Source organism: Dendrobates tinctorius, unplaced genomic scaffold, assembly GCF_039654945.1.
Source record: "Dendrobates tinctorius isolate UK_male_01 unplaced genomic scaffold, ASM3965494v1 ptg000155l, whole genome shotgun sequence".
In the NCBI taxonomy this organism is placed as follows: domain Eukaryota; kingdom Metazoa; phylum Chordata; class Amphibia; order Anura; family Dendrobatidae; genus Dendrobates; species Dendrobates tinctorius.
Window position 1 is genome coordinate 6,627,285 of NW_027361822.1, and position 19,040 is coordinate 6,646,324.

Here is a 19,040-nt window from a genome sequence, read left to right on the forward strand (position 1 = left end):
CCACCATTTGCGTCCCCCGCCATTTGCTTGGGCGCCCGGGGCCACGGTCCGGGTCACCGCTGCTGTGACACATCCCGCCGACACCGGCCCGGTGCCGATTACCCCACGGCCCCGGGAGGGCGACCCGCATGTGTGTGTGAGCTGTGTGTGAGTTGTGTGATACATGTGTGTGTGTGATACGTGTGAGCTGTGTGTGAGCCTGAGCTGTGTGATACGTGTGTGTAAGTTACTTGTGTGAGCGTGAGTTGTGTGAGCTACTTGTGTGTGAGCTGTGATACAGAGTGTGTGATACGTGTGAGCTGTGTATGTGATACATGTGAGCTGTGTGTGATACGTGTGAGCTGGGTGCGTGTGTGATACGTGTGAGCTGTGTGTGTGTGATACGTGTGAGCTGTGTGTGTGTGATACGTGTGAGCTGTGTGTGTGTGATGCGTGTGAGCTGTGAGTCTGTGTGATTCGTGTGAGCTGTGTGTTATGCGTGAGCTGTGTGTGATACGTGTGAGCTGTGTGTGATACGTGTGAGCTGTGTGAGATACGTGTGAGCTGTGTGTGTGATACGTGTGAGCTGTGTGTGATACGTGTGAGCTGTGTGTGTGATACGTGTGAGCTGTGTGTGATACGTGTGAGCTGTGTGTGTGATACGTGTGAGCTGTGTGTGTGTGTGATACGTGTGAGCTGGGTGTGTGATACGTGTGAGCTGTGTCTGTGTGTGATACGTGTGAGCTGGGTGTGTGTGTGATACGTGTGAGCTGGGTGTGTGTGTGATACGTGTGAGCTGTGTGTCTGTGTGATTCGTGTGAGCTGTGTGTGTTACACGTGAGCTGTGTGTAATACGTGTGAACTGTGTGTGATATGTGTGAGCTTTGTGAGATACGTGTGAGCTGGGTGTGTGATACGTGTGAGCTGTGTGTGTGTGATACGTGTGAGCTGTGTGTGTGTAATACGTGTGAGCTATGTGTGATACGTGTGAGCTGTGTGTGATACGTGTGAGCTGGGTGTGATACGTGTGAGCTGTGTGTGATACGTGTGAGCTGTGTGTGTGATACGTGTGAGCACGTGTGAGCTGGGTGTGTGATACGTGTGAGCTGTGTGTGATACGTGTGAGCTGTGTGTGTGTGTGATACGTGTGAGCACGTGTGAGCTGGGTGTGTGATACGTGTGAGCTGTGTGTGATACGTGTGAGCTGTGTGTGTGTGCGATACGTGTGAGCTGTGTGTGTGATATGTGTGAGCTGTGTGTGTGACACGTGTGAGCTGGGTGTGTGATATATGTGAGCTGTGTGTGATACGTGTGAGCTGAGTGTGTGATACGTGTGTGCTGTGTGTGTGATACGTGTGAGCTGTGTGTGTGATACGTGTGAGCTGTGTGTGTATACGATACGTGTGAGGTGTGAGCTGTGTGTGATACGTGTGAGCTGTGTGTGATACGTGTAAGCTGTGTGTGTGTGTGATATATGTGAGCTGTGTGTGCGATGTGTTAGCTGTGTGTGCGATACGTGTGAGCTGTGTGTGATACGTGTGAGCTGTGTGTGCGTGACACGTGTAAGCTGTGTGTGATACGTGTGAGCTGTGTGTGAGCTACTTGTGTGAGCTGTGTGGTACATGTGTGTGAGCTAAAGCAAAAGTTGGCACAACCTGCCAGTGTTCTACGATTTGGGTGAGGACATTCATTGTATGTGGGCTGGAGAATTTTTTTTTTGTGTCAGGGCTTCTTTTTGGTCTCAGCCTGGCCCTGTGTAAGGAGCAAAGCCGCGTGTGTACGAGGTGTACAGAGTGGAGCCATGTGTGTGCGAGGTGTAAAGAGCAGAGCCGCATGTGTACGAGGTGTATGGAGCGGAACCGTGTGTGTGTACGGAGCGGAGCCGTGCGTGTGCACGAGGTGTACGGAGCGGAGCCGTGCGAGTGTACGAAGTGTACGGAGCGGAGCCGTGCATGTGTACAAGGTGCACGGAGCGGAGCCGTGTGTGTGTACGAGGTGCACGGAGTGGAGCTGTGCGTGTGTATGAGGTGCGCGGAGTGGAGCCGTGCGTGTGTACGAGGTGCACGGAGCGGAGACGCACGTGTACGGAGCAGAGATGTGTACGGAGCTATGCAGCGTGTGTGCGAGGTGTAAGGAGCAGAGTCGCACATGTGTGAGGTGTACGGAGCCGTGTGTGTGCGAGGTGTACGGAGCGGAACTGCGAGTATACAAGGTGTATGGAGCAAAGCCGCATGTGTACAAGGTTTACGGAGTGGAGCCATTTGTGTTCAAGGTTTACAGAGCGTGGTCACATGTGTACAAGGTGTACAGAGCGGAGCTGTGTGTGTGCAAGGCATAAAAAGCGGAACCGTGTATTTATGATGTGTGCAGAGCCATAGGTGTACAAGGTGTATGGTGGGGAGCATTCATACCTCCCAGCAGGACAGTCCCAATTTTGAGAGAGATTCTGTCCCACTGCCCCGGCTGGGAGTTTACTTTTCCCGCAGACACAGGAGTACACGGCGGACCCCTGCGGAGTAAAATTCGCATGTGACGTTCTACCGGAAGTGATGTGCTAGAAGCTGAACGGAAATTAGGTAATTTCGGGAGGAGATTGTGACGGAACCATGGAGGCACTTCAGAGAATGTTTCAGACCAATCACTGTGTCCTCCTCCAACAGCACAGACAGCAGGATCACCTTGGACTCGGGGTTGCCGGCCATGTAAGCGGACCATGATATGTCCTGCATCGGGAGACTCAGGTGGGCACTACAGTGGGAGCCGGGCTGCTATAGTATCTTTATAGAATCTTTCTCTCTCTGTTTCTTTATCTCTGTAATCTTTCTTTTTTTCTCTCTCTTGGTTCTTTCTTTCTCTCTCTGTTTCTTTCCTTCTTTCTTTCTTTCTTTCCCCTCTTTCTCTCTCTCGTCTTTCTTTCTTTCCCCTCTTTCTTTCTCTCTTTGTTCTTTCTTTCTGTTTTTTTTTCTCTCTGTTCTTTCTTTCTTTTACTCAGTACCAGTCAGTGTGCCCACAGTACCAGTAGAATAAGAGGGGTAGGAAACTAGGTGGCACTGGTCATATTGAGCCTCTCATACTTTTTACTGGTGTATAATCATATGCTCTCAGCACCCCCACAAAGTGGGCCAGCCCCAGACAACAGAGTACAAACAAATCACTATTACTATCAGTCCAAGTGGACAATCATATACGTAAAGTTAATGATGTCCCTGTGCCAAGCAGTGCGGAGGATCAGAATACACTGAGGAGACCAGAGCAGCGGGGTTTGGGGAGAAGAATATAAGAATTATATGGGGCCCATTATACTGTATGAAGTAATATATGATGCCCATTATGCTGTATGAAGTTATATATGGGGACCATTATACTGCATCAAGTAATATATGGTGCCCATTATACTGTCTGAAGTAATATATGGTGCACATTATACTGGATGCAGTAATATATGGTGCCCATTATACTGTATTAAGTAATATATGGGGCCCATTATACTGTATGGAGCATTATATGGGGCCCATTATACTGCATGAAGTAATATATGTGGCCCATTATGCTGTATGGAGCCTTATATGGGGCCCATTATACTGTACGAAGTAATATATGGGGCACATAATACTGTATGGAGCATTATGTGGGGATAGGGGCTGACTTTCTCTTTGTTGTGGATCTGACCGCTGGGACCCCCATGATCCTGGGAAACATAGCTTTGAAGAGCACCATGTAAATGGAGCTGTGGTCAGTCATACGCACTGTGGTGCCATTCACATGTGGCTCTTCAAATAACTCCTTAGGCCTGTTTCACACATCAGTTTTTTTCGTCAGTCAAAATCTGCTAAAATGGCGGATAACGGATCCGTTCCTGTACTGACCACAACGTTTGGCACCGGACCGGTTTTTTAACGGATCCATCGAAAGAAGAATTTTAAAGGAACCTCTGCCTGAGGAAGAGAGAGAGAGAAAATTTTTTTCAGCCGCCAGAACAGGGTTTAGGGTTAAATTTGCGGCCGAGGCAAATCCTCCGGGCATGCGCAATGTAAAATGCGGATCCAGCCGCCCGAAAAAACGTTGCATTGTCCGTCCAGGCATGTCGGCGGACGCCAACATTTTGGCGGATCCGCAAAAAAACGGATGGTCATCCGTCAAGATCCGCCGGTAATGCAACTCAATGGCAAAAAAACGGATCCGCCAAGCAAAATGGCGGATCCGTTTTTTTTGCAAAACGGCGGATTTTGACTGATGGTAAAATACGGATGTGTGAAACAGGCCTTAGAGAGAGTGATGAGGAGACAACAAAGTATAGCAAAAATTCACTGATCGGGGTGAGGAGTGTTATAGTTTGTGGGCTGGTGGGATTTGTGTGGCAGGGCTGCATTTTTGTCCCAGTCTGGCCCTGTGCCAGGCCTACCATTGCCATTAATGACCCTTGTTCTGGATACTTCTGTGTTGTTCTTCTATGTGCGTGTGTTTGGACACTTTTTTTTTCTATTTATCTAAATCAAAAAGTCCACTACTATACTCAGTTTTACAGGATAGATATGAGAATTTACTTTGTGTGTGGGGGGGGCGTCATTTTGCTGTTCACCTCAGGCAGCAGAGAGGCTAGGTTCACCCCTGCTTGCAAGAGACATAAAAAAACAGTAAAAAAGTTTTTTGGGGATATGTCAAAACTAAAAGAAAAGTCATAGATGCTATTGGATTTTTACAGGCTGAAATGTTAAGTCAGGATTTTGAGAAGGCCGAACTTTTAAATTCCTATTCTGCATCTGTTTTCTCACAGAAAGGAAATGTAACATTAAGTGATCTTCACTGTCCTATTAAGGGAATAGAGTATTCCAGGATATCTATAAACAGAAAGGTAGTGAGGAAACACTTAGCTAACCTAAATGAATTCAAGTCTCCAGGTCCAGATGAATTACACCCCAGAGTATTAAAGGAGATTAGCAGAAAACATTTTTGATCCTCTCTCCATAATCTTTGAAAATTCTTGAAGAACAGAAGTCCCAGAAGACTGGAGAAGAACAAATGTTCCTATCTTCAAAAATGTGAAGAAGGTGGACCTAGGGAACTATAGGCCGGTGAGTTTGACTTCTATACCAGGAAAGATATTTGAGCAAATTATTAAACAACATGTATGTAAGCAACTGGATAAGAATGAAGTGATTAAACAGAGTCAGCATGGGTTTGTAACTAATAAGTCATGTCAGACTAACTTAATTTCCTTCTATCACAGAAGCACTGACTGTGTGGATCAGGGAAATGCTGTAGATATAATATCTTGACTTCAGCAAAGCATTTGATAAAGTATCTCACACAATCCTTATTGAAAAAATGACTAAGTATGGAATGGACATGGCAACTGTTAGGTGGATTCATAACTGGCTTAGTGATCGGACCCAAAGAGTGGTCGTAAATGGCTGCACATCCAGTTGAATGAATGTCTCAGGTGGGGTACCACAGGGCTCTGTCCTGGGCCATGTATTGTTCAACATCTTTATCAATGATTTAGATGAAGGAATTAAGGGTAAACTGATTAAATTTACTGATGACAAAAAGCTAGGAGGGATAGCTAATACTAGAGAAGAGAGAGGATTCAAAAAGATTTAAATAAACTGGAGAAGTGGGCAGCAACTAACAGAATGGTTTTTAACAGGGAGAAATGCAAAGTACTACATCTGGGCAATGAAAATTAAAAAAGCATATAAAGAATGGGAGGAATAGGGCTAAGTGACAGCACATGTGAAAAAGACTTGGGTATACTAATAGATCACAGACTGAACATGAGACAACAGTGTGATGATGCAGCATCAAAAAAGGCAAATATAATTCTGGGATGTATTAACAGAAGCATACAGTCTAGATCACGTGAAGTCATTATTTCCCTCTACTCCTCTTTGGTCAAACCTCATCTGGAATACTGTGTCCAGTTTTGGGCGCCACATTTTAAAAAAGACATCAACAAACTGGAGCAAGTTCAGAAAATAGCGACCAGAATGGTGACCGGTCTGCAAACCATGTCCTATGAGGAATGGTTTCAGGATTTGGGAATATTTAGCTTGCAAAAAAGAAGACCGAGAGGAGACGTAATAGCTGTCTACAAATATCTCAAGGGCTGTCACATTGTAGAAGGATCATCTTTATTCTCATTTGCACAAGGAAAGACTAGAAGCAATGGGATGAAACTGAATGGGAGGAGACACAGATTAGATATTAGAAAAAACTTTTTGACAGTGAGGGTGATCAATGAGTGGAACAGGCTGCCACGGGAGGTGGTGAGTTCTCCTTCAATGGAAGTCTTCAAAGAGAGGCTGGACAGACATCTGTCTGGGATGATTTAGCGAATCCTGCTTTGAGCAGGAGGTTGGACCAGATGGCTCAGGAGGTCCCTTCCAACTCTACCATTCTATAATTCTATCCCTGTGTGTTATAAATTTACCTTGTACTAGGTCCAGCTCATACCAATGTTTTAAGCTTTGAGGCTGCATTTTCTTGCAGAAATTGAAATTTCTGCAATCAAATACTCAATGTGTGCACATAGCCTACACCCCTCCTGACCCCACACATGGCTGCACTCCGTACAGCTCGTACACACACGGCTCCGCTCCGCACACCTCGTACACACGCGGCTTTGCTTCGTACACCTCGTACACACATGTGTTGTGAGTTCATTTTTCCCTTCACCATTGAGGTCTGATGAACTCCCTCCTCTGGTGAAGGAAGGTAGTGATGCTGATTACCAAACACCTTGGCAGCTAGATGATGACTGGGTGGCTGGAATTGAGGACTGGATAAAAGGCTGCCGACGCCCTTCTTCCTGGCTGGTGATTTTCCTGCTGGATTCTTGGAGACCAGTCTGATTCCTGCATCTCAAAGCTAAGTGTTTCTGCTCTGCTTTGTACACTTCAGTTTGGTTTTTGTTTTGCCTTGTTTTTTGGGAGTTCTGCCATCCCCGGCCAGGGGTGAGCTGAATTCCATTTTTGTCTCTGATCTGTTGATCTTTTGCTCTGTCTTCAGAATATACCTGAGTGCTGATATAGTTTTTTGAAGCCTAGCGTCTTCAGGGCCTGTTTTTCCTATCAGTCGGTTGGCTCATTTTGATAGGGGTTTTGCGGATGGCAGACAGCAGCTTTCCTATCCTGTGCTATGTAGTTAGCTTAGGCCCCATCATTTGCTCAACCTATCTTTCTATCTGTGTTAGTGTTTTCATCTTGCTTCACCGTCATTATATGTTGGGGGCTGCCTATTGCTTTGGGGTCTGCTCTGGGGCAGTTTAGTTTTTCCCCTTTCTGTCTTTAGGCTATGTAGCTCTCCGGCTGTGATCGAGGGGTCTAGGGCACCGTAGGAACCCCCCACAGCTACTGCTAGTTGTCGTGGATAGGTTCAGGGGTCTGCAATCCGATAGCTGCCAACCTCTCTGGTTTTTCTGGACTTAGCTGTTATTTTGTTTTTTCCTCCTTCGGTGACTCATCATAACACACATGGCTCCGCTCTGTACACCTTGTACACACACGGCTCCGCTCCGTACACCCCGTACACACACGGCTCCGCTCCATACACCCCGTACACACACGGCTCCGCATCGTACACCTCGTACACACACGGCTCCGCTCTGTACACCCCGTACACACACGGCTCCGCTCCGTACACCCCGTACACACACGGCTCCGCTCCGTACACCCCGTACACACACGGCTCCGCTGCATACACCCCGTACACACATGGCTCCGCATCGTACACCTCGTACACACACGGCTCCGCATCGTACACACATGGCTCTGCTCCGTACACCTCGTACACGCGCGGCTCCGCTCCGTACACCTCGTACACACACGGCTCCGCTCCGTACACCTCGTACACACACCGGCTCTGCTCCGTACACCTCGTACACACACGGCTCCGCTCCGTACACCTCGTACACACACGGCTCCGCTCCTTACACCTCATACACAGGCCGCTCCGCTCCGTACACCTCGTACACACGTGGCTCCGCTCCGTACACCTCGCACACACACGGCTCCGCTCCGTACACCTCGTACACACACGGCTCCGCTCCGTACACCTCGTACACACACGGCTCCGCTCCATACACCTCGTACACACACCGGCTCTGCTCCGTACACCTCGTACACACACAGCTCTGCTCCGTACACCTCCTACACACGCGGCTCTGCTCCGTATACCTCCTACACACGCGGCTCTGCTCCGTACACCTCCTACACACGCGGCTCTGCTCCGTACACCTCCTACACACGCGGCTCTGCTCCGTACACATCCTACACACGCGGCTCTGCTCCGTATACCTCGTACACACGCGGCTCTGCTACATCCTGCCTGTAAACCCCTCCTGACCCCACACAGAAACTTCCCCTCATCCAGCACCATGACAACCAGCACAGCAGAGTCCTGCACACACTGAGGCCCCTGATCATGTGACCCCTGACTCCTCCCCTCCTGTGATCTCATCCCAGGTCCTGTGCGCACAGAGCAGCCATATATGTGGTGTGCGGCTCTGCAGGTGGAGGTAGGTGCTGGAGAGTCCCCATTACTGGGCTGCACAGGGGGCAGTAACCCCTCCATTCCCGGAGATAGCGCCCCCTGCAGGTGGAGGTAGGTGCTGGAGATTCCCCATTACTGGGCTGCACAGGGGGCAGTAACCCCTCCATTCCCGGAGATAGCGCCCCCTGCAGGTGGAGGTAGGTGCTGGAGATTCCCCATTACTGGGCGTAGGGGGCATTAACCCCCTCAGTGCTGCGGTCCCATTCCAGGAGACAGAACATGTTACTTCCCCCAGATGTAGATGTGTGAGGGGCCGGTATTTGTGCTGAGATTTACCTCCTGTACATTTTGGATACGTGTAATTCCAGAAGAAGTAATAATTGACTTGGACTCCATAGTCCTGTCTGTGATAACGTTGTGTGTGAATTAGGCCTGAGATCAGAGCTTTACCACAAGAAGTTTCAGGCTATGTGCCCACGATCCGGAAGTAGCAGCGCTTTGGACACATCACTTGTTTGTTGCCGTCTTTTGAACGCAGGTGAATTTTCATGTGTTCTCTGAATCGTGCAGATTCACCGCATTCAATACAATTCTATTGATTTCATTTCTAGGTGTCTCCGCAGTAGAATTTGACATGTGGTCATGAAAGAGGTGCCGCATATCAGTGTCCGTGGGTGATCTGCAGGCGCACATGCACGCACAGTGTATATGGGATTTAACAAAATACCATCCACTATGCGGTTAGGCTGAGTTCACACGTGGCGTTTTTTTTCGCGTTTCCGCGGCGGTTTTAACCGCGCGATTTTTGCCGCGAAAACGCGAAAAATAAGCATCCCATGCATTCCTATGGGATTCCGCAATGCTGTACTAATGCTGCGGTTTTTACCACGGCGGAATCGCTTCACGGTAAAAACCGCAGCATGCTCATTAATTTGCGGAATCGCGGCGATCCCGCACCCATAGGAATGCATTGTTCCGCTTACTTTCCGCATGTGGCTCTGTACACCATGCGAAAAGTAAGCAGAACAATTGCGGATGGTACCCACGGTCCGGAGGAGAGAAGACTGTCCTCCGGGCTTTGGGTACCATATCCCTGTAAAAAATAGAATTTAAAAATAAAAAATATTGTTATTCTCACCCTCCGACGTCCCGCGCAGTCTTCCTGCTTCTCTTCACGCTCTCGTTCCCAGTAAGCCTTTGCGAAAATGCCCGCGATGGCGTCCAGTCTCGCGGTCATTCGCGCGACGTCATCGCGAATGACCGCGAGACGTCGCGATCCCGCGAGAACTGACGTCATCGCAGGCATTTTCGCAAAGGATTACTGGGAACGGATGCGCGGGACGCCGGAGGGTGAGAATAACACTTTTTTTTTTTTTTTACATTCTATCTTTTACTATTGATGCCGCATAGGCGGCCTCAGTAGTAAAAAGTTGGTCACACTTGTCAAACACTATGTTTGACGAGTGTGACCAACCTGTCAATCAGTTCTCCAAGCGATGCTACAGATCGCTTGGAGAACGCTAGCATTTTGCAAGCTAAATACGCTTGCAAAATGCTAGTTTTTCCGCGGGAAAATCGCGGGAATTTAAAATGCGATTTTCCCGCGGACTGGAATTCCGGAATTCTCGCGGTAATTTCCGCGAGAGTTCCGGTACGTGTGCACTTAGCCTAACAGTTGGCCGCTGCATAAACACGAATCATCACACCTGCAACAGTTCGTGATCATGGCCACATACCCTCAATGATAAATGAGTGGGGCTACATTAATTCTGACCTGACTCGCTGGTTAAAAACAGGAGATTTCTTACATGGGATCTTTATGATGTTACATCGTCATCTTCTCCCCATTCAGGTCCCTACAATATCGGATCCTCTCAGTGGAGATCTTGTATATAAGAAAATTCTCCTGAGTGACCCTACAAGGATGGATAGGGACAGGGACAAGATGGTGGAGAGGATATTACACCTCACCCTAGAGATCCTCTTCCGGCTTACTGGAGAGGTGAGAGATTCTGATGATGTCACATTACATCATTCTTATCTATGGGAATAACAGATGGACAGAACTGGAGAGGTGAGGACTCTGGAAATGTCTGTAGTGAGATTCATTAATGTGTCTCTCCATAACCAGGATTACACAGTAGTGAAGAAGACCTCTAGTGAGCGCTGTCAGGCCCCTGTGTCTGAGGGATGGGGAAGACCCCTGAGCCCAATCACGGGGCCTCCACCTCACCCCCTGATACATGAGGACATCAATGTCCAGAAGATCCTAGAACTCACCTACAAGATGATTGAGCTGCTAACTGGAGAGGTGACACTGCTGGGAATGCTGGGACATTATACAGTAACGCTATGGAGGGATCGGGGGGGGATGACGGTATCATTGTGTGTGTCAGGTTCCTATAAGGTGTCAGGATGTCACCGTCTATTTCTCCATGGAGGAGTGGGAGTATTTAGAAGGACACAAAGATCTGTACAAGGACGTCATGATGGAGGTTCCCCAGCCCCTCACATCACCAGGTAATAGACAGAACTAAATACACACGACCTATAATTATCTGTATGTAAAGAATGAATTCAGTCCCTCTGTGTTTCCTCCAGTTCTATCCCGTAAGAGGACAACACCAGAGAGATGTCCCCGTTCTCTTCTTCCACAGGCCTGTGAAGAAGAAAATCCCAATGTTCTTCAGGATCATCAGGTAGATGGAGATGAGGTGTCATGAAGTGTATAGAAGGTTGTAAAGATCTTGTGTTCTGTCTTGTTTTATTCACCAGTATTACACCCTGAATGACCAATTTATTGGGGACACCTGTATGGAATTCAGATATGTCAGAGGAGTTCAAGAATAGTTTTGAAGAACAGGTCATGTACACTGAAGCTGAGGACAATATTGGTAATACAGCTAACATTTCCAAGTGTACAATTCTTTAACATGGATTTGCTATAACAGAAGACAAGTTTCAATGCCATTGCTGTCTGAATGGAAAAGAAAGAGAGAATTCAAAGAGCATAAAAATTGTATTACTGAGCAGTAGAGAACATTGTCTAGTTAGATGAATTAAGATCTCTGTTGCATCATAATGAGGGGAGGCTCAGAATTTTGCAAAAGTCCGTCCTCTCAGGTGTCAACATTTTTGGAGATGCATTAATGGTGTGGGGAATGTTTTATTGGCGTATCCCAAGTCCTCTGATATTTGTGCATGGACTTTTGGGCAGTAGGGCTTGGCGATTATTGAACTTTAAATGTCAGATGCTCTTTGAGTATTATTAATGTTAGTGTCAAAAATTCAATTGTAGCCCTTCCTTCCTCAACAGGAAGTTGGCAGCAGCTAAACTACATGCTTATATGCAAATAAAGTCCGTGGAGCCTCATTTAAGAGTCTCAAACACGGGACTAGCCAGATCTTCCTCCAGGGAAGGACCCAGCCAAGGATTGGCTCCTTTCGGAAACCATATTAAGTGGCCCTTTAAGTCAATATCCAGCTCTTTCCGAGTTCCCTGGAGGAAGATCTGGCTAGTCCCATGTTTGAGACTCTTAAATGAGGCTCCACGGACTTTATTTGCATATTCGTATTTTCCAGGGAGCAATGCACCTAGGATTTCACTGATTGAGCGCCTTTGCCGGCTGCCGCAGTGCTTTCTTTGACTGGTCTCCCTGAGGTCAGTGATTGTTTCGTGATGTTGAAACTACATGCTTAGGCTTAACTGCTCAGATATGAACTGCGTGCAGAGTTAGAGAACTGTTTGGAGAGCAGGAATAATTAGAAGTTATTCGGCAGAGACACTGTTACACTCAGGTAACTGCTCAACCGCTGGAGCAAAGTCTCGCTGTGTGTTCTCTTGTCAGATGTGGCTGATTGATAGTGGATAAAATGATGCAAATAAAGTTTGTGCTACATATTCTTGATAATACTTTTCCTACAAGTCAAGCGTCTTTCTCATACTTTCATCTCTACTGTACTCTGTCCACCAATACTAAAGTGGGAACCATTCTCTGATCTCCTCTCCTTGTGCCCTCTCCTACATTTCCCACACAGTTCTGTGTTTGAACGTTTCAGAATTTTCTATGTTTCTGTATAAATTTGACCTAAAACTGCATCAGATTTTCTCATTCTAAATTGTATTGTTTTTATAATACACATCAAAAACAATCAACAGGTTCAAAAGAATACACCATATGGCATAGTAACTACTGCAATAGAGAATTGTTTAGTTACAGGAAAACAAACAGCTCCACACTGTATCAACAGTAGTTTACAAAAGACAATTGACAACCTGTTAAACTAAATAACAAGAAGGAGAAGAGAAAAGAGAAGAAATGTTTATAGAGACCACGAGGGCAAATCACTAAGGCAGACGGATATATGATACCGCAACATCAAATAGCGTAAAAGGATAAGGTAGAAATTATCTTAGCTTATTTTGGTACATTGGTGAGGAGAAGAAGGATTCCCAATGAAACCATTTTGCAGCCAGTTTGTTAGCTGCCTCTTGTGTATGGGCTATCAAGGATTCCATCCAGTAAACTCTAGCCACCTCCCCAAACCATTCCTCTTGTGATGGCGGGTCTAAGGACTTCCAGTGTCATGGAATTACCACCTTATTAGCCTGAAGAAGGTCCCTCAATAACGATTTCTTAAAATCATTCTTAGGCATGGGAAACTTAAATAGTAGAATTGCTTCCGGGCTTTTAGGGATTGACACCCCCATCATTTCTTTAATCGCTTTAAGAACACCTTCCCAGAAGGCTGCCAATGCCGGGCTATGCCCACCATATATGTGACATCGAACCCACATGAGCCCCACATCACCAGCACAAGTTGGATACTCCAGGAAACCATTTATGGAAGACCGAAGGAACATGATACCCTCTAGATACTATTTTATAACTAATTTCCTGAGCTTTAGTGGCTATATTAGATTTATGAGAGAGATGGAAACATTTATACCATTGTTCTCTTGTGAAGGTTTGATGGAGCCTCCTTTCTCACGCTTAAAAAAAGGGGGAAGCATATACAGTTCTCTATCCAATAGAAGCTTATAGATATCAGAGATTGCTTGTACAGGGTTAGTGGGAGCCATATATTACGGATCTGCAACACAGGACTAGGGTAGAAGGGGGAAAACTGACCCTGCCGTAAGACTAGGCTGACAACCTACGATGGAGTGGGCAACTCATTCCTTGCGAATAGACCCACCGACGATCCTAGGTTAATCTCAAGAGAAGACCTATAGATAGGGGGAGGGGGTCCCTGAAAGATCTAAGGACTGGGCACAAAAGCGGGTCACCTCCTAATAGAAAACACAGAGAAGGCTGCAGAAACCAACAGAATACAGAAGCAAAGACTAGCCAAAGCAGAGGTCCCAGCACTGCACCAATTACACACATCGAAGGCAAAGAAGAGCAGCAAGCCAGAACTCAAGCGGATTAACACTGTTGTCCAGCAAAGACTGGGAGGCACGTGCTGGGTAATAAAGAGTGATACTATAACCTGACCCAAAACAAACCCAGCACCAGGGAAAAAAGTCCAGCAGCCAGAAGACCACAAGAAAATGGCGGACAGTCACAAACTAAACAGATTATAACACCATACATAGAGATTTAAAGGAAGAAAGGTGGCGCACCCATTCTAAGTGACAAATGTAGAGAAAAAATGCCCTAGTTTAATATATTCAAAAGAATATCTTGCTTTCTGTGGACGAACGCCTAGAATAGCTGAGAGGATAAAGACGCAAGGGGCTTCTCTTGGAGCTACCCAGAAAAAGACTTGAGGAGACACTGGATGGGAATTTAGGGTTATCTGTTATTGGGGATAACTGTCCTATTGAGTAAATTAAAATTTATGCTGGGAATGTTGACAGTTTTGAGTGTTTGTCTAAGACTAAATGGAATATTATTATTATTTATTATTATAGCGCCATTTATTCCATGGCGCTTTACATGTGAGGAGGGGTATACATAATACATACAAGTACAGTAATCTTAAACAATACAAGTCACGACTGGTACAGGATGAGAGAGGACCCTGCCCGCGAGGGCTCACAATCTACAACGGGATGGGTGAGAATACAGTAGGCGAGGGTAGAGCTGGTCGTGCAGCGGTTTGGTGGATCTGTGGTTACTGCAAGTTGTTGGCTTGTCGGAAGAGGTAGGTCTTCAAGTTCTTTTTGAAGGTTTCCATGGTAGGCGAGAGTCTGATATGTTGTGGTAGAGAGTTCCAGAGTAGGGGGGATGCGCGGGAGAAATCTTGTATGCGATTGTGGGAAGAGGAGATAAGAGGGGAATACAGAAGGAGATCTTGTGAGGATCGGAGGTTTCGTGCAGGTAAGTACCGGGTGACTAGGTCACAGATGTACGGAGGACTCAGGTTGTGGATGGCTTTGTATGTCATGGTTAGGGTTTTGAACTGGAGTCTTTGGGTAATGGGGAGCCAGTGCAGGGATTGACAGAGGGGAGAGGCCGGGGAATAGCGGGGGGACAGGTGGATTAGTCGGGCAGCAGAGTTAAGAATAGATTGGAGGGGTGCGAGTGTGTTAGAAGGGAGGCCACAGAGCAGAAGGTTGCAGTAGTCAAGGCGGGAGATGATGAGTGCATGGACTAAGGTTTTTGCAGATTCTTGGTTGAGGAATGTACGGATCCGTGAAATATTTTTGAGTTGAAGTCGGCAGGAAGTGGAAAGGGATATGTGGTTTGAAAGAGAGATCAGTGTCAAGGATAACCCCAAGGCAACGAGCTTGTGGGACTGGAGAGAGTGGGCAGCCGTTTACTATAATGGATAGGTCCGTTGGGGGGGGGTCACGTGAGATGGGCGAAAGATGATTAATTCTGTTTTGTCCATATTAAATTTTAGAAATCTAGTGGAGAAGAAGGATGAAATAGCAGACAGACATTGAGGGATTCTGTTTAGTAGGGAGGTGATATCTGGTCCAGAGATGTAGATCTGTGTGTCATCAGCATAGAGGTGATACTGAAAGCCATGAAATTCTATTAGCTGTCCGAGGCCGATGGTGTAAACGGAGAAGAGCAGGGGCCCTAGGACTGAACCTTGCGGGACTCCGACGGATAGGGGGCGCGGTGAGGAGGTGGTGTGTGAATGGGAGACGCTGAATTTCCGGTCTGCTTGGTATGACGCAATCCAAGATAGGGCCAAGTCTGTGATACCAAGAGATGAGAGGGTCTGTAGTAATAGGGAATGGTCCACTGTGTCAAAGGCACAGGACAGGTCCAGGAAGAAGAGGACAGAGTAGAGTCGCTTGGCCTTGGCGGCTAGTAGGTCATTGGTGACCTTAGGGCAGTTTCAGTGGAGAGGTGTGGCCGGAAGCCGGATTGCAAGTGGTCAAGGAGGGAGCAAGAAGAGAGGTGGGAGGATAGTTCAAGATGGACGTGTTGTTCCAGTAGTTTTGAGGCATAGGGGAGAAGTGATATAGGGCGATAGCTAGATACAGAGGATAGGTCAAGAGAGGGCTTTTTGAGGATAGGTGTGATTGAGGCATGTTTAAAGCTTGAGGGGAAAACACCAGTTGTTAGTGATAGGTTGAAGAGGTGGGTTAGGGTTGGGATGAAGACTGTGGTGAGGTTTGGGATGAAGTGCGATGGGATCGGGTCAAGTGCACAGGTAGTGAGATGTGATCTTGAGAGTAGAGTGGAGAGTCGATCTTCTGTAATGGTGGAGAAGTTGGTTTTGGGGGGAGGAGGGCAGGGCAGGTAGGAGGAAGGGCACTGGGGGTTGTTGACCAAAACTGTCTCTGAAGTTATCAATCTTCTCCTTGAAAAATGAGGCAAAGTCTTCAGCTGACATGAGTGGAGAGGGAGGAGGTGCTGGGGGGCGGAGGAGAGAATTGAAGGTGTTGAATAACTGTTTAGGGTTGTGAGACAGGGAGGATATGAGAGATGAGAAGTAGGTTTGTTTTACTGCAGCGAGTGTGGCCTTGAAAGTAGTGAGGGACTGTTTGAATGTGATGAAGTCCTCATTGGAGTGGGATTTTTTCCATCTCCGCTCAGCAGCCCTGGAAGCCCGCCTCAGTTCTTTGGTCAGACTGGTGTGCCAGGGCTGTCTGTTGATTTTGCGAGCTTTGGTATGTTTGAGAGGGGCAAATGATTCCAAAGCTACAGCTATTGTGGTGTTATATAGAGCGGCAGCGGCATCCGCATTGTGTACGGAACTTCTGTCTGTAAGAGGGAGGAGGGATTCAGACAGTGAGTGTAGATCAAGATGTTGAAGATTTCTGCGAGGGTGTGCGAGCTTTTGAGGTGGGGAATGTCGACCTGAGGAGAGGGAAGAGAATGTAAGTAGGTTGTGGTCAGAGAGAGGAAGAGGTGAGTTAGAGAGGCTAGATAGGGAGCAAAGGCGGGTGAAAATGAATATGGATGTTATTTCAAGCTAAAATAGGCCAAGTCCATGGTAGAGTGGAAACTGATGTATGACAAGACTCATAGGAGATATGTACCCACAGTTTAGAGTCTCTGCAGTGCAGAATATCTAAGATTCTTGCATGGGCGGCCGCAAGATAGTATCTTTGGCAGTCTGGCAAACCTATACCCTCAGAATCCTTTGGAAGCGCCAAAACAGTACTACGAATTCTTGGGTGTGGGTCGCCCTCCCAGGGCTGTGGGGTACTCGGTACCGGGCCGGTATCAGCGGGATGTGTCACAGCAGCGGGGACCCGGTCCGTGGCCCTGGGATGACCAAACAAATTGGCTGAACTTACTTTAGACCCTCATACAGAAGGAGGATGGGAAATACATTGGGATAGTTTATGGTAGATAAAAAAGTCTATACAATACAGTCATTTTGAGGATGTTAACCTGGCCAAAACTCTCCACGTTTCCAGAAATTAAGATCCCCCTCCATTCTGGACAAAATCGACCAAAGTTCAAGTCAAACAATTCTGATAAATCCGCCGAAATAAGGGTAGCCAAGTAATAATAATAATAATAATAATCTTTATTTATATAGCGCCAACATATTCCGCAGCGCTTTACAGTTGAACAGTTTCAAACACAACAGTCATAAGTAACAACGTTAACAATACAATAATTAAAGCGAAATAAGACGACCCTGCTCGTGGAGCTTACAATCTACAATGAGGTGGGGGGGATACAAAGCACAGGTTTGTATTTACAATGATGTATTTACAATGACGGTCCAGCCATCTTCAGGGGGTGGGGGTTAGATGGAGATAGTGAATGGGCTACACACACACAAAAAAACATGACTTTGATTACTGAATGTGATAGGCCGCTCTGAACAAATGTGTTTTGAGCGAGCGCCTAAAACTATGCAAATTGTGGATGGTCCTAATATTTTGGGGTAGAGCATTCCAGAGGATTGGCGCAGCACGGGAGAAGTCTTGGAGTCGGGAGTGGGAGGTACGGATTAGGGCAGAGGTTAGTCGAAAGTCATTTGCAGAGCGCAGCGGTCGGTTAGGCCGATAGACAGAAATGAGGGAGGAGATGTAAGGGGCTGCCGCACTGTGGAGAGCTTTGTGGGTGAGAACAAGTACTTTGAATTGTACCCTGTAATGAATTGGCAGCCAGTGTAACGACTGGCGAAGAGCGGACGCGTCTGAGAAACGATTAGCCAGATGGACAACCCTGGCTGCTGCATTAAGGATAGACTGGAGAGGGGAGAGTCGAGTGAGAGGGAGGCCAATTAATAGAGCATTACAGTAGTCTAGGCGGGAGTGGATCAGGGCGACAGTGAGAGTTTTTGTTGTTTCCATGGTGAGAAAAGGGCGGATTCTAGAGATGTTCTTTAGGTGTAAGCGGCATGAGCGGGCAAGAGATTGTATATGGGAGGTGAAGGAGAGATCGGAGTCGAACATAACACCCAGACAGCGCACCTGCTGTCGGGGTGTTATTATGGTGCCACCCACAGAGAGGGAAATGTCAGATTTAGGGAGGTTAGTAGATGGTGGGAGCAGAAGAAGTTCAGTTTTGGAGAGGTTGAGTTTCAGATAGAGAGCAGACATGATGTTGGAGACTGCAGACAGACAGTCAGTGGCGTTCTGTAGTACAGCGGAGGTAAGGTCAGGGGATGATGTGTACAGTTGTGTGTCATCAGCATAAAGATGGTACTGAAAGCCAAATCTGCTGATGGTCTGTCCAATTGGGGCTGTATAGAGAGAGAAGAGAAGGGGGCCAAGGACTGAGCCCTGAGGTACCCCAACAGTGAGAGGAAGAGGAGATGAAGTGGAGCCAGAAAACAGAACACTGAAGGAGCGGTCGGAAAGATAGGAGGAGAACCAGGAAAGAGCAGTGTCCTTAATGCCTAGTGACTGGAGCCTAGAGAGTAGGAGAGGATGGTCAACAGTGTCGAAAGCTGCAGAAAGGTCGAGAAGAATGAGCAGAGAATGGTCACCATTACGTTTTGCTGTCAGAAGGTCATTGGTCACTTTGATGAGTGCAGTTTCTGTTGAATGTATGGGGCGGAAACCGGACTGTGAAGGGTCTAGGAGGGAGTGAGTGGAGAGGTAACGGGTAAGGCGTGAGTATATCAGGCGCTCCAAGAGTTTAGAGATGAAGGGGAGATTGGAGACTGGTCTGTAGTTGTTTGTGCAGGATGGGTCA

At 47.1% G+C, this 19,040-nt stretch overlaps 1 protein-coding gene across 1 annotated transcript in view; it reads left to right on the forward strand.

The window, feature by feature from the left end:
- The first annotated feature begins 8,479 nt into the window (after positions 1-8,479).
- The window catches only part of LOC141050980 (uncharacterized), a 28,387-nt gene continuing 17,826 nt past the window's right edge, over positions 8,480-19,040 (forward strand). Inside the window, exons 1-5 of the mRNA XM_073547747.1 lie at positions 8,480-9,007; positions 10,322-10,471; positions 10,601-10,780; positions 10,866-10,989; positions 11,071-11,168. Coding sequence (XP_073403848.1) covers positions 10,394-10,471; positions 10,601-10,780; positions 10,866-10,989; positions 11,071-11,168 — 480 coding nt within the window. The 5' untranslated portion in view covers positions 8,480-9,007; positions 10,322-10,393. The remainder of the gene's footprint in view (positions 9,008-10,321; positions 10,472-10,600; positions 10,781-10,865; positions 10,990-11,070; positions 11,169-19,040) is intronic.